General features: G+C 40.9%; 1 protein-coding gene across 1 annotated transcript in view; it reads left to right on the top strand.

The window, feature by feature from the left end:
• abcc8 (ATP-binding cassette, sub-family C (CFTR/MRP), member 8) overlaps window positions 1-21,361 on the top strand; it is a 67,472-nt gene that overhangs the window by 44,334 nt on the left and 1,777 nt on the right. The window contains exons 18-36 of the mRNA XM_038706603.1: window positions 14-52; window positions 427-525; window positions 3,608-3,692; window positions 4,028-4,108; window positions 5,529-5,666; window positions 6,086-6,211; window positions 6,401-6,497; window positions 7,929-8,176; window positions 12,505-12,671; window positions 13,058-13,285; window positions 13,831-13,923; window positions 14,781-14,883; window positions 15,278-15,391; window positions 16,861-16,981; window positions 17,435-17,565; window positions 17,676-17,754; window positions 17,898-18,006; window positions 19,542-19,645; window positions 20,687-20,820. Coding sequence (XP_038562531.1) covers window positions 14-52; window positions 427-525; window positions 3,608-3,692; window positions 4,028-4,108; window positions 5,529-5,666; window positions 6,086-6,211; window positions 6,401-6,497; window positions 7,929-8,176; window positions 12,505-12,671; window positions 13,058-13,285; window positions 13,831-13,923; window positions 14,781-14,883; window positions 15,278-15,391; window positions 16,861-16,981; window positions 17,435-17,565; window positions 17,676-17,754; window positions 17,898-18,006; window positions 19,542-19,645; window positions 20,687-20,820 — 2,296 coding nt within the window. The remainder of the gene's footprint in view (window positions 1-13; window positions 53-426; window positions 526-3,607; window positions 3,693-4,027; window positions 4,109-5,528; window positions 5,667-6,085; window positions 6,212-6,400; window positions 6,498-7,928; window positions 8,177-12,504; window positions 12,672-13,057; window positions 13,286-13,830; window positions 13,924-14,780; window positions 14,884-15,277; window positions 15,392-16,860; window positions 16,982-17,434; window positions 17,566-17,675; window positions 17,755-17,897; window positions 18,007-19,541; window positions 19,646-20,686; window positions 20,821-21,361) is intronic.

Below are 21,361 nucleotides of genomic sequence, written 5' to 3'. Positions count from 1 at the left end.
ATTTTCTCTGCAGTCCCACAGACAGAGATGCAGCAGGTGACGGAGACGTCAGGTGAGCTCAGACAACAGCATGCTGTACACACCAGGAGGTCACCATAGAGACGCATCACCATTATCAGCAGAGCAAAACAACAACTCTCATCGTTATCTAGAAACCCCCTGAAGATAATAGAGAACAAGATATTCCCTCTGCTCACATATTTGCCCCCGACCCTCAAATATAGCCTTTAATGATCCCTGGACCAGTGTCTTTATGGGCTGGAGTTATTTTTATAACTCAGCTTCCGAGGCTGAGGAGTCCCTGTTGTCAAGAGTTTAAACAGATTAACCTGTGTGTGAAATAAAACACTCATTAAGAAGTAAACATAAACAGCAGATTATTGTTTGTTTTTACACTCCTGCATGGGTTTTAAAACCTCTTGATAGGAAGAGAGGCGCTGTGGCCTACGCTTCCCAGAAGCCCTGGCTGTTGAATGCGTCACTGGTGGAGAACATCACCTTTGAGATGCCCATGATCAAATCAAGGTAAGACCTCACATCTGCACGCACAGATGAAAACAAAACTGATGGTTTGAACTTTGATTGATAGTTTGCTGCACACTTCAAGTAGTGGAAACAGATGTGACTTAAGTAAAGACAAAGTATTAGAGGAGAAGGATTAGAAACAACACAGGCCAACTCAAACAGGGACGGGTGGCGCTGTAAACCCAGAGGCTTTTCTTCTCTGATGAGGGAATGACATACAGCAGGTGAAATTGGTTTAAAGGAGGTCCATGGGGGTAAGTCTCTTTTCAGTCTCCTGTAATTGGTACAGTATCACTGTGGTAAATTAAATATCAGGAACTACCAAAAGCAGCACCACAAACTACCAAAAAATTTTAATCAACTCCTGATTTTTTTTGCAGGACTGTTGAATAAGACTGCATTTGTTTGAACCAGGTGTATATAGTAAACTGCAGATAGTGTTTTGCTAATAAGACAGTACTGTGAACTGTCGCTATGCATTTAGCAACATTGAGTATTTGCTAAGGTACTGTGCAGCAAGAGATTTGACTGGTTCCGCCATGTGACACTGCGGATTCATAAATCTGCAGGACTGTTGAATAAGACGGGTCAGGTGTATATAGTAAACTGCACACTTGCATTAGTAATCACAGTGTGTAAGCCGTCTACGTTAATTATTGAACCTCATTTTCTTGCTTCAGTGCTTTCACTGACACCCACAATCACAATAAAACTAACGGCCTCAGGACATTCTCCTTTAAAATGGCATTCAGATAATTAACAGAGTAATCAATGTGTGGTCAGCCCAAGCTGTTAAGCCAACATACAGCCAATAACCTTCCTGCTCACTGAGGCCGCTGTGGTCAATTGGATGTGTTAATGCCTGATTGAGTCAACAGTTTGAATCCATTAAAATAAACTTCCCAAATAAACTTCCCAAATAAACTGTTTTGACACTGAGACACCACAAGTCAGGATTTCTCTTGGCTGAAGGAGTTCTTCTTCTTTGTCCCTTTGCAGAGTGTCTACAGTTTCACTCCTGGCACAACAATGCTGTTTTTTGCCTGCGTGGGCACAACCAAAACACACAAACACACAATTGCACACATTATTTTCATCCTCACAAGTCTTCTTTCTGAAAGGTCTGCTGCATGCATTTATCCTTGTGGCCGGGCTCTCTCAGGCCCTAATGGACTGTTTTCATAGAATACATCTGATGGACCCTTGTGGTTTGTTGCTGTGGAGATGTTCCACAGATATGAGAAGTTAACCCACCCTGCACTGCCTGTCCTCGCTGTCTCCTTTGTCTTTCCCATCAAGCCTCTACATGATCTTGAACATGACCGCTTTTATGATCAATCTGTCATTGATGCCTGGACAGAGAATTATCTTTGGACATTGTGGATTTATCCTCAGCACAGAATAAAGTCTATAAGCTACACTGTCCTTCTTTATAACACAGTGACTCTGTGGACATTATGGCAGCTGTCAGGCTGGCAACAGTTACACAAAAACACTTACCGTGATCTACATTACTGCAGTAGGCCTAATCACTGTTTAATCTGTACAAAACTGATCAATGAACAGTAATCTTTCATATTGTAGTCACACTGATTGGAACATTCGTAGTTATCAACTGGATACGATGTGAACATTTCTGAGTGAGGATGACTGTGGTGCAGCTGAAACAAATAAATGTAGTTTAAAAGTGAGTTTTTCATTACTAGCTGCATACAGCTCTTCATAAAATACGAAATGAGCAAGATTTTATTAATGTAAAATAAATGTCTAAAGCTTTACAGTCAGTTTGAACCTAGACACATTTTCCACAGCTAACAAATCATTAATAGACTAACCTACTGAGTCGGACTGTGACTTTACAATCACAGGTCCATGAGAAGGCTATAGACTAAACTATGTCTAATCTATTGGATTAATATTGTCATCTTCAATTAGCCTATTGCCACTGGCATTTTGTTCCGTCAGGTTACAGCTGAATAAATAGGCCTGTAGCCTATTTAAAATGAATGTAATGGGCTATAAGAGAATTCCAGCACTTTATCATTCATTAAGGAAATCCCAGTGTGGTAAATAATTAATGAGCAATGCTGTATAAAATGTGGCCTACCTAATATTGTTAACATATTGATCCTTCCTCTGCTCCTGCATTTTAACATAAATAGCCTATCATGGTCCGCGTTGGGGGCGCTGTGGCCTCAAAGCCACGCTATGCATCTAGCAGAGTATTTACTCAGGTGCTGTGCCGCAAGAGATTTGACTGGTTCCGCCATGTGACACTGCGGATTCATAAATCTGCCGGACTGTTGAATAAGGCGGGTCAGGTGTATATAGTAATTTTCTTGCTTCAGTGCTTTCACTGACACTCATAATCACATCAAAACTAACGGCCTCTGTACATACTCCTTTAAAATGGCATTCAGATAATTGAGTAATCACGAACCATTGTGATAGATTCGGACTTAGAATATCAAACCACCCAGGGTTAATCCCATTCATTGATATTCTTACAATGAATCCAGATCCTAACTCACCATGATCTGGACAATGTTTGGAAATCAAACTAATTTTAATTTTACTAATTTACAGGCTAATCTGCCCTTTCTGGACTGTGAACCCATATTTTTAAGTCACAGTATTTTCAAGGCTCCAGCAATTACTGTCAACCTGTTATGTACAAGTGAGTGTGGCGTTGTTTCTACTGCAATTTGAAGAACATGTGGGTGGCTCCAAATGTACCATATGGAAATTACTAGAAATCCCAGTGTGCCTCTGTCTCTGTGCTCTCTGAATCTTTTTCTGTGTCCCTCTGTTGTTGAAGCGAGACTGATTGAGCACTCAGGGCAACAACTTTCAAGTTAAACCACAGAGGCTGGTGAAATGCTTTTCCCATCTTCATTTTCAGTGCTCAGAGACTTTTATGGGTTGTGTTATGCATACATAACAGCAAGTTATACAGTATGTAAGATGTGTATCATTCAAATTAATTTGCTATCTAGAGTGTTAGCCCTGTTTGTAATGAGCAGGCCCATAGTTTGGTGCTCTCTGCCCTCATTTGTATTCTGTCTCTGTTTGTGTCTGCCAGATACAAAGCTGTCATCGAGGCCTGCTCTCTTCAGCCTGACATTGACATCCTTCCACAGGGGGACCAGACAGAGATAGGGGAGCGGGTCAGTATCACAGTAAAAATGGATGATTTTCTCTGTGGTCTTTTTTATTTTCCAGATCTGGCTGTAGCGCCCACTGTGGCTTACTGTATTGCAGAATCATTTGCCATCATTACTGTGCAGCGAGGATTGGATGATTTGTGTGTAGGGAGCTGGACTGACCTTGTTCAGCCAGAGCACTGTCATGTTGAATGTCTTCACGCACCAGTAATGCAGGAAACAAACTGTGATCTCCTGTCTTACTCTGGGGGCGGGTGCCACACTCATTTATTGATGTTGTTTACCTCTCTTTGTAGTAAAACCTTGTAGTAAAGTTTTCTTCCTGCCCCCTGATGCAGGGTGTCATCCTGTCAGGTGGACAGAAACAGCGTATCAGCGTAGCCAGAGCCTTGTACCAACAGACCAACCTGGTCTTTCTGGTGAGTCTGCACACACACACACACACACACACACACACCTTCGAAAAGAAGATCAAAAGAATGGTTTCAACTGTTGGATTGCACCTTGTTAGCAGACAGTATATCAGTATTCACAGTGAAACAGTGTTTCTGAAAGCTTACCAGAAGACTCAGATGGGATTCTATTTATGATGCCTTCCTACGTGACAAAAATAGCAACATGCTCCCCAGCTGCAGGGCTGAGAAGCCAAATGCAGCTTTCAACTGACTGTTTGAAAATGTGAGGTCCTGATGAATTTTACTGCAGCTCAGTTATTAATAATCAATTTGTATTCCACATTTGTAACTGGGGCTGCAACATCATCAATTAATCTACTGATTATTTTCTCAATTGATTGATTAATCCTCTAGTGTTGAAAAATAGTGAGTCAATATGCTTGTGTTGTGTGACTGACAGTCTAAAGCCTTAAGATTAACTTTACTGTCATGTTAAAAAAAGAAAAACAGCACATCCTTAGATTAAAAAAGTTGAATCGAGAGACTTGCTGGTATTTATGCTTGAAAAATAATTAATCGACGTATCGTTGCAGCTGAATTTGTAACACATTTTTTTGGGAAACGCACAAGAACACAGAAGTCTTGGAGAGAAATGAAAAATGAAGTGGTTATTTTGATTGGTTATGATTGATTACAGCTTCAAAGTAATATAGCAGCAGATGTGGTCAGTAAAGAAATGCAAAGCTGACTGGACTATTGCTCGACATAAGACAATCCTTCACTGGAGGATTGGTATAAGGAGGTGCTGCCTTTGAAGAAATTGACCTTATCAGTATATGGCAACTGGTCATTAATGCAGTGGATTGATTGCCTTTTCTTCATAGTCCTATCAAAATATTTTTGTCGATATAAATTAGCATGTATTTGTGTTGCGTGCTGTCATTCCTGTTTTGTGTCTGTGTGTGTTTTGTTAAGCTGGTTCAGTGGCTCTGTATCTTTGGTTAGTTGCACATAGTTGTTAACACTTATACATTGATTACTTAAAAGCCCTGAAAGCATACTTTCTCAAGCAGCTTCTTACTATGAGCAATCGGGTCCAAAGTAGAAACAGTTTTGCTTATTTCCATTGAAAGATTTCGCCGGTTTCAAGTGGGTGGGGCTCATGTCATGTATTTCTGTGCGGCAATCAGAGTATATCAATTTGAATCAACAGCTGTGGGTTGTTTGATGATGTTGCCAGACCACTGTCAGTCAGATCTAATCAAACCACACCCACACAGTCCTAACGAAGCTTCTGAGTACTGAACTCATAATAAATAACAACTGAGGATGTTTATTTCCAAACTTTAATTCTGATTGTTTATTATTTCATCATGAATATTTAATATTATTAAAGTATTTAAAAATGTCTGTTTATGTATGTATCATCTATGTCTTTTTTTAGGATGACCCATTCTCAGCGTTAGACATCCACCTGAGTGACCATCTGATGCAGGACGGCATCCTGAAGCTTCTGAGAGAAGAGAAGAGGACAGTGGTGTTGGTCACACACAAACTCCAGTACCTACCACACGCAGACTGGGTAAGACCAGCACGTGTGTGTGTTCATGTTTTTTAATAGCCCGGTGGGGACTTTAATCTGGATGCACACTAACCGATGGGGACTCGTGTCACCATAGGGACAAAAACTGAGTTCCCCACAGGCAGAGACTGCTTTTTGAGGTTAAGACTTGGTTTTAGGATTCTGTTTGCATCATGCATCAATGCATCATGATGTCCCCACAGGGATAGAGGAACATGTATGCGGTTGCGTGAAACAGAGTAGCTGTTATCTTCTCTAACTGTAGACCTACACACCCTTTTACTCTTTAAAAGTCACAGTAATTGATTTGACTGGCCACTTATTATGCTTTTATATTATTGTTTCATTTGGGATGCAGACAGTTTATCTGAGAAAGATGCCAGAGCATATACAGATTATGTGTGTGTGTGATTTATTAGATCATTGCAATGAAAGATGGCACCATCCACACTGAAGGGACTCTGAAGGACATCCAGAACTCTGAGCCTGAACTCTTTGAGCAGTGGAAAACCCTGATGCACAGAGAGGACCAGGATTTTAAGAAGGTAATTAATGACTGGAGAGTCAAAATGCTGATGAATCCTTTCATGATCTCGGCTTTTTGTTCGTTTAAGTTTCAATTTAAGTTATTAGGTTGAGGAGAGGTGCAAACAATCCAGTGCTTAAAGTCTCAACAGATTGTAGTCTTTAGTTTTCTGGTGAGAGTCAGATGTTTGTCTTTCTGTCTCCTCCAGGAGACGGTGGCAGAGAGTATGACCGATCTGGAGAGGAAAAACCTGCGGAGGGCCATGTACTCCAGAGATGCCGCCAGGACTGAAGATGACGAGGAAGGTGAGGGGTCAAAGGTCATGGCGATGCCAACAGGAAATAAGAGTTTGATTACATGCAGTCAGTGCTTCACTGATGTCAGCCGGATTATGTCGGTGTGTGTATACTGATAATAAGAAAGGTGAGGAGTATCATTTCCCCTCTCCTGCTGTGTGTATTTGCTGTGGAGCAGCAAATGTTACATTAAAGTAACATGTGTTTACACATGCTACAATGTTTGCAATGACTTGAATGTCTACAAATTCCTTGTGTTTCATTCTTGTCCCTTGTTCTTTGTTTATTCCACCCTGTCTATGTAAAGCAAACATGATGTGAGTGTTTCACGCTCCAGACCTTCAGGTTCTCTCTGGATGTGGCGTCTCATGTCTTGGCTTCTTTTTAGACTTTTCCTCAGTAACCACATATGACACCACCATCTCTCTAACTGCCTCCTGCTGAGGCTAAACACTGAATCTGAGCCTTTATCTGTGTATGTGTTTGTCTCTCTGCCGGTGAATGTGTGGCTGTAGTCAAAGGTGTTAAAGTGCAGCGGCTGTACTCTTTATCTGTGTTCTGTGTTGTCTCCCATGGTGGCACCCCTGCGTGGACTTGTGCGATGGCTCCAGCATCAGGTGCTGCCCCCATGTTCGATGCAGCAGGTCTGGCAAGAAAGCATGGAAAACAAGTCTGTGGCATCGTGGCGCTGCAAGCAAAGCTGTGTCAGCTTCTCCCACCATCTTAGAATCTCTTCATCCATTTAGTCTTGTCTTGTTCTCTCTTTTTCTTCCCCAAACATTGGTTGCTCCTGCTTCCCAAAACCTCCTTAATGCCAGCATGATAGTACTGTAGATGGTGGTAGCATTAGTCTGTTTAACCCCGCCAGTCATTCTCTCCCTTTCTTTTCTTTTTCTACTCTCCTGCTTTCCCTCCGCCAGCTTGTCTGAGCCTCCTAGACTTCCACATGCAAACTCTTGCTCCAAAGCTTGCCGCATGATGTGATATGATATATTTACATCAGGGGTGGGGAGGAGGTGAGAGGTGTTTAACAGTAACTCCTCACCCCCAGTCAATGTGTCATGGCTGCTCTGTTCCCCCTGAAAAACACGCCATTCATGAATAGAGAGACTGTAGCATGTAGCATACTTTCTCTCTGGTGTCTCCTCCTCTTTGGTCCTCTTCCTCTGTTATTCTGTCTCTTCTCTCCTGTCCTGTGTAAGAAGTGGTTCTTCAGGGAGACAGAAACAATCTGAGACAAATGAAGATTGTCAAATGGCTACTGTGGGGAGGAGGGTAGGAGGAGGAACGTTACAAATGTCAGAGAGTATATGAGCTGTGAGTCACAGCTGAGGAGATCACAGTTTAAACGGGAGTCTAATTTAAAGGAACAGGCACAGTGATTTCCTACAAAAACTAAACCAAGACTAACAGTTGAACTCATCTATGTCTTGATCCCAGAGGAATCCGTGGAGAGTGATGATGATGACAACCTGTCGCAGGCAATGCGTCAGCGCGCCACCATCCCCTGGCGCTCCTGTGGCACCTACCTGTCATCCGCCGGGCTCCTCCTGCTCACCCTGCTCTTCCTGTCACAGCTCCTCAAACACTCCCTCATGGTCGCCATCGACTACTGGCTAGCACACTGGACGTCACACGTCATCATGGCCAAGATCGAAGCCACAGCTCGAAACTGTACCATCGTCCAGGTGAGAGACTGAAAGGGTTACGAATTGATTGAGATGATTTTTTGTCTTCTGGCCAGGACGCTCTTAGTTTCTGTGTTCATCGGCAGCTCAATAAAGTCTTTTGTGCTTGATTGTCATGACCTGCTGGGGGCATAAATGACAAACAGATGCTGGACTGATTATGTACACCGATCAGCCATAGCATTATGACCACTGACAGGTGAAGTGAAAAACATTGATTATCTTGTTACCATGGCACCTGTCAGTGGGTGGGACATTTTCTCTTCAAAGTTGATTTGCGTGGCCTGGAGTGATGAGTCAATTTTTCTTTTACATCACGTGGATGGCCGGGTGCATTGCTTACCTGGGGAACACATGGCACCCCGATGCACTATGGGAAGAAGGCAAGCCGGCGGAGAACGTGTGAAGCTTTGGGCAATGTTCTGCTGGGAAACCTTGGGTCCTGCCATTCATGTGGATGTTACTTTGACACGTACTACCTACTTAAACATTGTTGCAGACCATGTACACCCTTTCATGGAAACGGTATTCCCTGAGTGGCCTGTTTCAGCAGGATAATGCCACAAAGCAAAAATGGTTCAGGAATGGTTTGAGGAACCTGAGTTCAAGGTGTTGACTTGGCCTCCAAATTCCCCAGATCTCAATCCAATTGAGAATCTATGGGATGTGCTGGACAAGCATGTTCGATCCATGGAGCCAGATATCACAGCACACCTTCAGAGGTTTAGTGGGGTCAATGCCTCGACGGGTCAGGGCTGTTTTTGTGGCAAAAGGACGACCTACACAATATTAGGCAGATGGTATAATGTAATAGCTGATCAGAATATGTATTTTAAATAGTGCTGAAAAAACCCTTTGTGGAACAGTCTGTTAGTCCATCAACAGAAAAAGAATTGGCAGGTATTGTCTGTCTTATATCACTGGTTCCCAATCAGAGGGTCAAGACCCCTGCAATGGGTCAGATAATAAATCTGATCAGATACATAAAGGCCAATACCTTTATGTATCTGATCAGATTTATTATTAAGAAGAAAAAAAGTTTTGCTACACAAATTTGAATTCATATCTCCAATCTTTGCTTTTCGATCTGAGATGTTAAGAGGTCGACATGTGATTTATAGACTTCTGAGAACTGCGATGAGGAGTTGCATGTAAACATTGCTTCATTTTCTGGGTCACAACAAAACAAGCAATTTGCTGACATCACATTGGGCTTAATTGTCACAGGCATTTAAAAACATTTTCTGACATTTTTTTTCTGACCATGCAGTTAATCAATAAATTGCAAAAATAATCTGCAAATAAATTGATACTGAAAATAGGGGTTGCGGCCCTTATTTCAAACAAACCCATGTATGGAAAAGTAGAAAACAGTTACTCATAAGAGTGAAATTATATAACAGTTTTCTCACTAAAGCTCAGTCAAGCGGAGGTGACCTGAAACACAAACCCTGCCAGCTCTAGATGGAGCATTCGCTAATACACCCTGAAGTGACTGCAGCTCGGACTCATCTGCACGTTAGAGAAACAAGAATACATTGAGAGTCTCTGTGTCAAAATGAATAAGTAGTTTTTAAAGGAATGTTTACTGTACAAAAGAGCGTGTATGAGGCTTCACGTTTGGCTGGTTCAGAGAAGGTTTTGTGTAAAGACTGGTCAAAATGGCTGCAAAAAATCATCCACAAATAAAAGATATCTGAGGCTTTTAATCCATGAATTATAAACATCACAATTGAGAATGACCTAATGGAAACACTTATCCTGATTTAGAAACAATACATAATGTGTGTGTATGTGTGTAAGCAAAATACAATTTGTCACCTGCATAAACTTAATTAATTTTTATGCTTGTCTTTTCAGCGCCCTTATTCCCAATGTAGTCACTAACACAGAAAAAAACACACATTCAGTGAATGCAGAGAGTTACACGCATGCACACATGCTCAGAAACACAATATAAAGACTGGTGAAGGTTGAGCTGCGTTGTTCACACGTAGGGGGCCACACCTGCTGTTGGCAGGTTATCATGTTCCTGGTCCAGTGAAGCAGTTATATTATTAATAGTTACGTGTGTGTGTGTGTGTGTGTGTGTGTGTGTGTGTGTGTGTGTGTGTGTGTGTGTGTGTGTATGTCTGTCTATGTCTGTCTTGTGAACAGAAATGCCAGGACACGTTGTACACAGTCATGTGGAGGCTAAAGTTGGGGTTTGGGTGCAGCAGGTTAAAGTGTCCTTGTGTTACACAACATACAAACAGTGTCTTTCTCTAACACACACACACACACACACACACACACACACACACACACACACACACACACACACACACACACACACACACACACACACACACACACACACAAAAACAAATACACGCTGAACAAACCGTTAAGTGCAGATTGATTGTCGCTTGAATGCCGAGGACATCGTGTCCGCCTGAGCTTCAGGGCGCATCTGCCAGGTTTATCTAATCTACACTGTGCTGTGGACTAATCCATGTGGAGACACTCTGGAGTTTTGTTCTACTATCAAACTACTGACACTTCATTTAACTGCCAGGCCACTGTCTGACAGCGCAGAGAGCAGTTTTAAAATTAAGCATTCACTTCACTGTGAAGGCACTTACAGATGACTGATAATCTGAAGAGATTCTGTCTTTGTCTGTCTGGAAATAAAGGAACAATAAAAGGATTACGCAAGATTCTTCATGTTTCTAGTGGGAATTAATCTGCATTATGAGCAACTAAGTGCCCTTTTTCTTTGTAATAATATTGATTTGACTTGGTATGAAGGCCTAATCTCTAGTTTTTGACCACCGTACATAACCTTTGAGCTGTTATTGGAAAGCAATAATTGTGGGTTTCTCAACCAAACACAAATTTTAGTCCGGCATTACTGACGTAAATACGCTACTGATTAACTGTCTGTATCAAATATAGTTTATGTATTTAAAGACCTGTCAATCATTTTGTGTTTCAATCCTGCATTTTAAAGACTGGAATGGTGGTGATGGTGCTGGTGAGATGATGGTGATGGTGATGGATAAGACTATGCCTTTGGTGTGAGAGACCCAGGTTCAATCCCCCACTGTGACCCATCCACCATTGTGTCCCTGACACTTAACCCCTAATTACTCCAGAGGTGTGCGACCTCTGACATATATAGCAATTGTAAGTTGCTTTGGATAAAACCGTCAGCTAAATGAATAAATGTGATGTAATTTTCTTTCTTTAAACTTTCATCACAGGTTGTGCCCATTTGACAAGACAAATTTCAGGAATTGGTCAGAAATACCAATTTTAGTGAGAATTGCAACAGTTTTATTTTTTTTTTCATTTTAAAATAGTTTCAGAACATTGATTCTTGACATCATAGTTATTGTCAAAAATTATTTTCTGAAACTGTGAATTACATGGAAGGGTGAGGATGAGGCCCTCTGAGGCTTGTGATTTTGGGCTATATGTATAAAATTATTTTGACATGTTTTAATGTCACATATTTGAAATGAGAACCTTAATATGAGAACACTGAGTAATTGATTCAGACATTCACTTTAAGACACAGGCACAGAAGTGATTTATAGTCACGTGTTCTTTTTACCATCACATGCTTCATGTCCACTCTCTTCTCCCATTCATGCAGGTTCATATAAACTGGCTGCCACTTTTATATTCTGCTTGCTCCAATGCACACACCGCTCCCCAATCCTGCATCACCTGCCACCTGCAATTTAAGTCTTTCCACCTCCCCAGCGGCCTCCAGCTTTAGCATTAGATGAGGTGTCAGGAGAAGTTTGTGTTAATTAAACGTTGTTTAGCTCAGGCTCTGCTGGGGGTTTGTGGTCTCTGTCAAGGATTTGTTCCAGCGCATCACATGAACATGAGTCATGCTGACACAAATGGTTCAAACTTGACATCAGTGGTCTAAATACAGTTAGGGTTGAATTTTGACCCATTTATTCCAAATTGGATGGTTAAATAAAATAAATAAGCCATTTTTATCTGCTGTGAATACTTATAAATAATAAAAGTAGGTAGTAAAGCTTGCGAAAGAATCAATCAAAGCACAAAAAGAAGGAGCTAAATTGAGGAGAAAGTGGTGACGCTTCAGAGCTTCTTCTATGTTTAAATGTTGGCAGATCAGCTTACAAAGCTTCTCTGGCTTTTGTCACACCAGGCAGATAATTTTTCCTCAGAGTTTAATGGTGCTTGTAATTACAGTGCATGCAAACTGAGTGGCAAGAGCACCCTCACCCTCGCAAACACACGCACACAGAGTTTCAGTCATGTCTTTAGTGACCCTCTCTCTCTCTCTCTCTCTGCATCTGTAGGATTGCGGCTTCAGTCACTCGTGGTATCTGTCGGTGTTCAGCGTGCTGTGCTGCCTGGGCATCGTCCTGTGTCTGGTCACCTCCGTGGCTGTGGAGTGGACCGGCCTCAAAGTGGCCAAGAAGCTCCACCACAACATGCTCAACAAGATCATACTGGCCCCCATGAGGTACGACGCTTAGCGTGCGTGTGTGTGCTGCAGCTCTACCTCATGAAGCGTGACAGAAAGATGTGTTTGGTGATTCTGTGCGCATGCTTAAACAAATCATTTCAAAGAGGGAACACAGTTAAAAGCACCTTTTCTTCGCCCCATTACTCAGAGCACCATCTGCTGTCCCTTACACAAAACCTAGGAGACATCACTTACAGAGATGCTCACTTGCACATGACACACCTGCATGTACTGTATATACACTCACATACACAGCTCAATAAACAGATATAAGTAGTCTTATTGACAAAAATATTTTATAAGAGTATTTACATTTGATTAGAATTGTCATCACAGTTCATTTTCAGAGGAAACAGATCGATGGCCTTTTTTCGTCCCTCCAGGCTGTTTGAGACGACTCCCCTCGGCACCCTGCTCAACAGGTTTTCCACAGACACAAACACAATCGACCAGCACATCCCCAACACCCTGGAGTGCCTCTCCCGTTCCACCCTGCTGTGTGTGTCCGCCCTGGGGGTCATCTCCTACGTGACCCCCGTCTTCCTCATCGCCCTCCTGCCGCTGGCCGTTGCCTGCTACTTCATCCAGAAATACTTCCGGGTGGCCTCCAGGTGAGTCAGACAGATACACAGACTGCGTGTTTTCATCCTTCACATTGTGCACATTCTACAATTACACACAGTTAACACAGGATGGGTTTTTAAAGGCTGAAACTGGTTGTTGTTGGGGTTTTTTATTCCACATACTGTATTTTAGTTTGACTTTTTTGCTCTAAAATATCAAAACATGTCAACAAAGCCCTGACAGGATGGGAGATGTGTCCTTTTATCCCTGTTTTCATCAGAGCTCTGCTGCTTGTTTTTAGCGTAAATAATGAAAACATGCTATATATGCATTGTCCCACAGTATAGTGGCTGTAGCTGTGCATGGATACACGTGTACACAGTGAAATGATTTTTCATTTGATTGAACTGTTCTCTGAATCAATCAATCAATCCAATTTTACAGTCTAATTTTACATCTTCCATCCAAGTTAGACCCTAATCTCATGTGTTTTCATATTATGGTGTACTCCAACCGTACGACCTTTGTTATCGCTTGAACTTCCTTTCAGTTGATATTTCCCTTTCTACTGTGTCATCTGTCTTCTGGTCAGGGACCTGCAGCAGTTGGAGGACAGCACCCAGCTCCCTTTACTCTCCCACTTCTCTGAGACAGTGGAAGGACTTACCACTATAAGGGCCCTCAGGTAATTATTACTAACAAGTCGAACTACCTGAGCTGTGTTAGTAGAGGTTTATTGCACAACGTTGTTTAAGTGGAATATAAACTCTCTAAGTCCTGCTTTACTGAAAGGGGGAGGGTTTCTCTGTGTTCGCCTTAAATGTTTTTAGGTGTGTAATGTGTGTACATACAATCTAGTTTTGAAGCCAATCGTGGCCCAGTATGTAAATTTACACGTGTGATGTGGAAACTTGAAACCTCCAGTGCACACACACTGTGAACAGACTTTCAGTGAAGCAGGAGACATAGTGTCCAGCTATTAAACTTTTGAAACAATAAATATTTGCATACTTTTTCTGTCTTCCAACATGTCTGGAGGTTAATGTGTTGTCCATATAGGCAGAAACACCTACCTTATTTTCAAATATCTTGTATTTTCACTACAATGTAGACTTTTTATAAAGTATTATTTTTTTGAATGATCATTTCAATTAACTCTTTTAAAAGTATTTTTTCTCAGAACCGACAGATCTACCTGTCCTCCTGGTTTTGTCCTATGAAGCTACATATTTAATGCCCTGGGTCACACTTGTCTGCTTTAGATGCAGTGTTAGATGGTGAAATGCTATTAAGCTGCAGTAATACTAAATTATTGAAGTTGGTGTCACTTGAATTGTGTAATTATTAATATTTCACTACATGTTATAATAACTATATGTATCATTCAAAACACAAGTCCTTAATCTTAACAATTCAGAATATTTGTTTTCCTTATAATCGGTTAAGGCTGACACTGAGCCAAGTCAGAATACAAAATGGCATCCAGAGTCTCAGGACATAGAGGCACAAATAAAACTGAGACGTGTCTTTTTCTGTTGGCAGGTACGAGCCCAGGTTCAGACAGAGGCTACTTCAGTTCACTGACGCCAACAACATCGCTTCTCTTTTCCTCACAGCAGCCAACCGTTGGCTGGAGGTCCGCATGGTAATGATCCGTCTACTGTCCTCTCAGATCCAGATCAGCCCTGTTTAGACAGCAGCTGGTTCACATTTGTTGTTAATGCTGCCAGACAACTGCTCTTTCTTACTGAGATCACATTTCATGTTCATGTGCTGTTTTATGTATCAACCGCATGCTGCTCACAGCTCATTTAGCTTCTCATGTTTCGCAGCAGCAGAGCAGAAAACCTTCCCATGTTTATGGATTCATGTGCACGGATGTGAAAGAAAGACACACGGGGCTTTTTTGTTAACATGTACTTCTTTCTTGCGTGTGTTTCCAAGAAATTGATCTATAATATACTTTAAATTTATTCACCTTTTTGAATTATTCAGTGATGCATCATCTTCTTGCTGTAAGGTTGACATTTTCTCTGCAGGAGTACGTTGGAGCCTGTGTGGTGCTCGTGGCAGCTGTAGCCTCCATCACTAACTGCCTCTACTACCAGCTGTCCACCGGTCTGGTGGGGCTGGGACTGACGTACGCACTCATGGTGAGACTATGCGTTTTAACCATACGCTGTTTACCTGTATTCTTTACAGACAATATAGGTGGTTTTAGGTGCAAATTATGCATATACTACATCGATGTTTTTTTATATTTATTTAGTTCTGTCATATATTTAATCATATTTGACTTATTTTGATTTTTGAATATTAAAAAGTATAATATATAATCTATATTTAAAAAATTTTTAAAAATCCAGAAAGTCATATTTTAGAGACAGCACATGCAACACACTGTTTAATCATTTGTTTGTTGTTGTTTTTTTAAACATACTTGGAGACAGAGGTATTTTTAAAGATTTAAAGCTCTCCCTTTCTTTTCTTGCAGAAGAAAATATAACTTAAATATGCCATAATGTAAAATCCAGTGAAAACAGATCTGCTCTGTTAATTATTAAAATAAACTACTGTATATTGAAGCTCCTGATCGTTCCTTGCACCTCTTCATCCACCATACAAGACATCTGTAAGATGTGTTTCTGTCTCACTATAACATTTCTGTCCAGTGAAAACGTGTCTCCAAATGTGTTGGTTTTAAAATATTCCCAAAAACAATAATTAATTAAATAATAGTTGAAAAAATGATTGTAGACCTGATGTTACATGTTACGTTCAGTCTCCGGGCTGAACGCTGATGAACAGAAGTTCACAAGAAGGACCCAAATGCAGACACTGAGACGGAAACTGGAGAGTTGGTGAGGTCCAACAAAAGTGTAAATCCACAAGGGCATGAGAAACTAGAGATAAGATTCACAGGAACATCTAAAATGAACTGGCAATGAGTGAAAGACAGACAACCACTAAAATACAGTGAGTGAGAACCTAATTACACACAGGTGAAACCACTAAGACAATCAAGGACAGGCAGGAAGTAAAACAAGACAAGATACACTAGGGCAGACTAACTACAAACTAAAACAGGAAGTAAAGCTAACTGAAAGACTCAAGGAACAATGTCACAAAATGAAACACAACACAGACATCAAAAGTAAGTAGCTGACAAAAATATAGAATAGAAATAGAGACAGTAAAACAAGACTAGAAAACACTAATGAACTCATAAGTAAACCTGACTAATAAACAAATGACCAAAGTAACACATACTACAGTGAAGAGCAAACACAATGGCAGGGAATGAACAGAAACAAGCACAAAACACACCTAACCAAACCCAAACCCGTGACAACATAATCCTTTTGAAAATCCATTGGACTATCTGTAAAAATAAATTGTCACAAAGCTAAAAAAATAAAAAAGAGCTTTTGTGTAATTTCATATAATCAGATACATTCTTCTTTATAATTCATTATCACTAACATTCACCATAAACAGAAAATGGTAAAAGTAATTCTTTGTGGTGTGAGAGGACTAACATGCCCAGAGTTTGCTTCCAGTGACATTTACCCAACTTGTCTCTACTTCCCCTCCTCCTCCTCCTCCTCCCTCCATGTATCAGGTATCCAACTACATGAACTGGATGGTGCGTAACCTGGCAGACATGGAAGTACAGCTCGGCTCGGTCAAGAGGATTAATAGCCTGCTCAAAACTGAACCAGAGAATTACGAGGGGCTGCTCAGTGAGTGCAGCAACACAGTCACAGTCTTATATTAGACCTTCTTTCCCTAATTCAGCGGGTGGCACAACGAAATCACACCCGCTTTCTTGTCTGAGGTTGAAGGTTTCGCGATTTCTTCCCCAAGTCAGACTACATCTACTCCACATTCATCATTGTCAACTCAAGTGGGGTATCATAGCGCTCATGAGAAATGTATCTTTATCCCCCTTCAACTGTTTTTTATGACTTAATGCCTTCATATCCGCTTATAATCTATCTTACATGCATGCTTCCTTTCTGCCAGAAGGGCTTTTGAAAAGAGGCCAGTGGCTGTTCAGCATTAAAATGCATTGATAATGAATTTAAACATAATAAATGATCATATTGACTTGAGTGGCAGCAGAAACAGCTACAGTGGTTATCCTCTAGTTTTTGGCATCTTGTAAAAAAAGGATGTTTCTGTGTCTGTCTCAGGTGTGTCTCAGGTCCCTGACGGCTGGCCCCGACAAGGAGAGATCAAGATCCAGAACCTGAGCGTCCGATACGACACCACGCTGAAGCCTGTGCTGAAAAATGTCCACGCACACATCAGCCCTGGGCAGAAGGTAACTGAGGAAGCCTGGGTGTTAAAACTGGAAACGTGAATGCCAGAAAATATGGTAAATGAATGACTGAATGTTTGTGGTAGTGATTATTCAGACTTGTTTGTTGTCAGGTGGGGATCTGTGGCAGGACAGGCAGCGGGAAATCCTCTTTCTCCTTGGCCTTCTTCCGCATGGTGGACATGTTTGAGGGTACAGTAAAACATCAACACTTAAACTGAACTTAGCATGAAATGGAGTTCAGTCAAAAGGCATTTCAGATACTATGAGAAGGTTTTTACATGCACCACTAGCAAGAAAAAACTTTGTTAATTGTTGTCTTTTCTCTTTCACAGGGAGGATTGTGATTGATAACATCGACATTGCCAAGCTTCCTCTGCAGACCCTCAGGTCTCGCTTGTCCATCATCCTCCAGGACCCCTTCCTGTTCAGCGGCACCATCCGGTATGGTGAAATCTATTTTACAGGACGACTAGTCACTAGGGATGGGTATCGGTACTCGATACCTTTTATGGTATCAACCGAAACAGCCCAGTATAGAGTAGAAACGTCTCCAGTCAAATCAGTACTTCATTCGATACTTTTTATAGCCAGATTGTGGCAAAAATTACTGTTTGTATGGTTTTGCTTGCAGCCAAACATGCAAACAACACACCCAAAGAAAGAAGAGCACACCTTTTTTTCTCCTAATGTGCCAGCACCATAGACTGTATAAAAAAAGGCCTGCAGAGTCCATCCGTGATTTTAACAGCCGCTCACCTTTGGCTGAGGTCTCAGGCAAGTTCGTCACTGATGGAAGTTTTTATTCTGTTTTTGTCTTTAGTTTAGTTAAGTGACTTGTTTAGACTCCTTACTCAGAGATCTTTCATTTCAGGTTATTGATCGAAAGTTAACAAAATCATTTTACGTTGTTTACTTTCAACACACAACACACGTATCAAAAATTAGCCTACCTGAAATTTGTTTCCCACAACTTATTTGGTCACTAAACTATTTCACTCCTCCTCTCTCATTCAAATATAAAAAAATTTGCAAGCTGTAGTCTTTCCCCATGTAATACAACCAGTGAGGATGAACTAATTAGGATGAGGAGCGATCTGATACAATTTCCCAATAATTTATGTAACAGTTATTTGAAACAAGAAAAAAATAGATCACATTGCTTGTCCATAACAATAACAAAAACAATAATAGGCTACCAATCAACTACTATGGCTCAACAAGTGGCATTTTATGCAAGGTATCGAATGAAGTATACTCTATTGGTATTGGTATCACTTTAAGGGTACTGGTTTTGGTATTGTTATCGTAAAATTTTAAACGATACCCAACCCGACTAAATCCACAGAGAATTAGATTTGGGGATGCTGATTATCTAGTTTTAGTAGAAGGGACTGGAACATTTCCAGTTACAGGACCACTTGGCAAACTGTGACACACTTCAAAGACACTTGTCTGAAGCACGAGTAGAGCCGAGGGTTTGTAGATAAGAGGACATTCCTCTGAAAACTCCACTCACTGCAGAGGTTTATTTTTAGACTTCAGCAGCAGTCACCATAAAAGCTTTGTCCTGTTGGAGAAGAACAGCTGAGGAGAAATTTAAGGAAGTTGTGTGATGCTGTCAGACTGTAGTTTTGAATATTTCAGTCAGCCAAATCATGTGAAAGTATACTGTAGGGTAAAGAGCTGGTTATTTCTGAGGCCGGCAAATTGAAAGGAAATGTTGTTGGATGTCAAGCGTAAGTGTAGCAATGCAGCTCACGTTGGCGGTCTGAACTGTACCTCGTAGGCTTTGATCCATTTATTGAAATTACATAATAATAATAATTATATAATCATAAGTTATATAATTACTTCAAATAGAAAGGGATCAACATTATTGTTGAATGAAGGGAAGGGGTATATTGAGGGTTTTTGGTTGGGGATAAGTTTTGCAGGTAATAAAATCCATGCACAAGTGTATTAATACGTGTGTGTAGGTTCAACCTGGACCCAGAGATGAAGGCTACAGATGAGATGCTCTGGGAAGCTCTGGACATTGCTCAGCTCAAGCCTGTTGTTAAATCCCTTCCAGGAGGCCTCGGTGAGAAAATCTCTTTTTGTTTTGTGTATGTGTGTGTGTACATGACGTCTATGTCTATGTCTGAAATTTATGTTTTAGCCCGGCTCTTTCTCAATTGGTCCAACGGTCACAGACTGAAACATCTCAAAAACTATTGGATAAATGGTCATTAAGTGTTGTGTAATCATTCTGACTTTTAATGTAGCACCACCATCAGGTCAAATGCATGTATTTTGAGTTACAGTGAGAAGGTATAATCATAATATACTCCTCATAAATTAAAGAGTACTAGACTCTGGCCTTGAACACAAACAAAACATAACACATATTATCACACTTATTGAAGTATTGACCGTGTGTGAAAAAAAAATATATTTTGTATTTTTATAAATGTGTTATATGTTGTGATTGAATTTTCAAAATGGAGCATTATCTGTTGATGGTGCTATAAATAATGAGTCATAGATCTGCTAGTCCTATTCTTCAAAGTACAGGTTATATTCCTAACTGAAAAGCACAGCATGTGATGTTCAGTGGGGTTCTGGGTTAAACATGCAGAGAGTAAGACGATGTATATTTACCACTTTTCTGGCAGAATGATTATCATGTAGAAATGTGGAAAGCGGTATGCAAATCTTTTTGTTTGTTTGTTTGTTTTTTGCTGGGGGAGGACCCCCAGAACCCCGTCCCCCCCGTCCTTAATGTGCCCACCCCCACTTTTCAAACTAATGTTAAGTCTTTGAGTAAGTATTACAAATTTGGAAATCAAATCACTAATAACAGCTGTTAACAATATCATATCCACTCATATATTTAATATCATAATATTATATTTGATTTGATTATATTTTTATATGTAGAATTTACAATTACAATGTTCAAAGCATCGTGAATGACATGGTTGTGTACTTTTGTCATCTTTGGGAGGGGGGGGGGGGGATTCCTTTTGAAGTTGCAGTCGAATCTGATTTGTGAGATGAACCTCAAGATAAACCTTTGTTGCTGCCATGAACCAAATATGTTTCATACTTGAGTATTTATGTTCTTTCCCCCGCCCTTTAGATGCCCTGGTGACGGAGGGAGGAGAAAACTTCAGTCAGGGCCAGAGACAGCTGTTCTGTCTGGCCAGAGCCTTCGTCAGGAAGAGCAGCATCCTCATCATGGACGAAGCCACTGCGTCCATAGACATGGCAACGGTCAGTGTGTTTTGAGAGCGCCGTGAGGTGGTCGTGTTGTTAGGTGGACATTAGCAGTAAAAGGGTAAGATGAAGATGAAAAGACGTGAGGTGAAGGGATGTGAAGGAAATTAGAGAAACTGAAACAGAGGAGGTGGAGACAATAGGTTCACTCAATGTGAGGGGTGAAACAAAGTTCACCGGGTAATTTTCATCTGTTGTTCCTGGAAACAAAGAACAATGGGGAAAGGCATAAAACTAAATAGTTAAACGTTACAGACAGATAGAAAATCTTCAGTCCAGGCTGTTCATGGCATCCAGCAAACATCAGCAATTAAGATTTAGTTGCTGTGAAGTGTTGGTTTAAAGCACGTGTTCTTAACCTTTCTGGCAGTCCGACCCCTTTTTGAGAAAATATTTTGATTGGAGAGCGCTTTCTGAGACACGGATCTCCCTTTTCCCTGTCTCCTGCATGTTTGAACACCTCTCACACTCAAACAATGCCAGAGCAGGCACCTTCCGTTTTTAACAAGAAAAAACACATACCTGCGAGTTGTGATCA

This window comes from Micropterus salmoides, unplaced genomic scaffold (genome assembly GCF_014851395.1).
Source record: "Micropterus salmoides isolate LMB-PRFRI ecotype aquatic unplaced genomic scaffold, ASM1485139v1 Ms_hic_scaffold_8, whole genome shotgun sequence".
NCBI lineage: Eukaryota > Metazoa > Chordata > Actinopteri > Centrarchiformes > Centrarchidae > Micropterus > Micropterus salmoides.
Note: the sequence above shows the minus strand (reverse complement) of the source record. Positions and strands in the feature narration are given on the sequence as shown.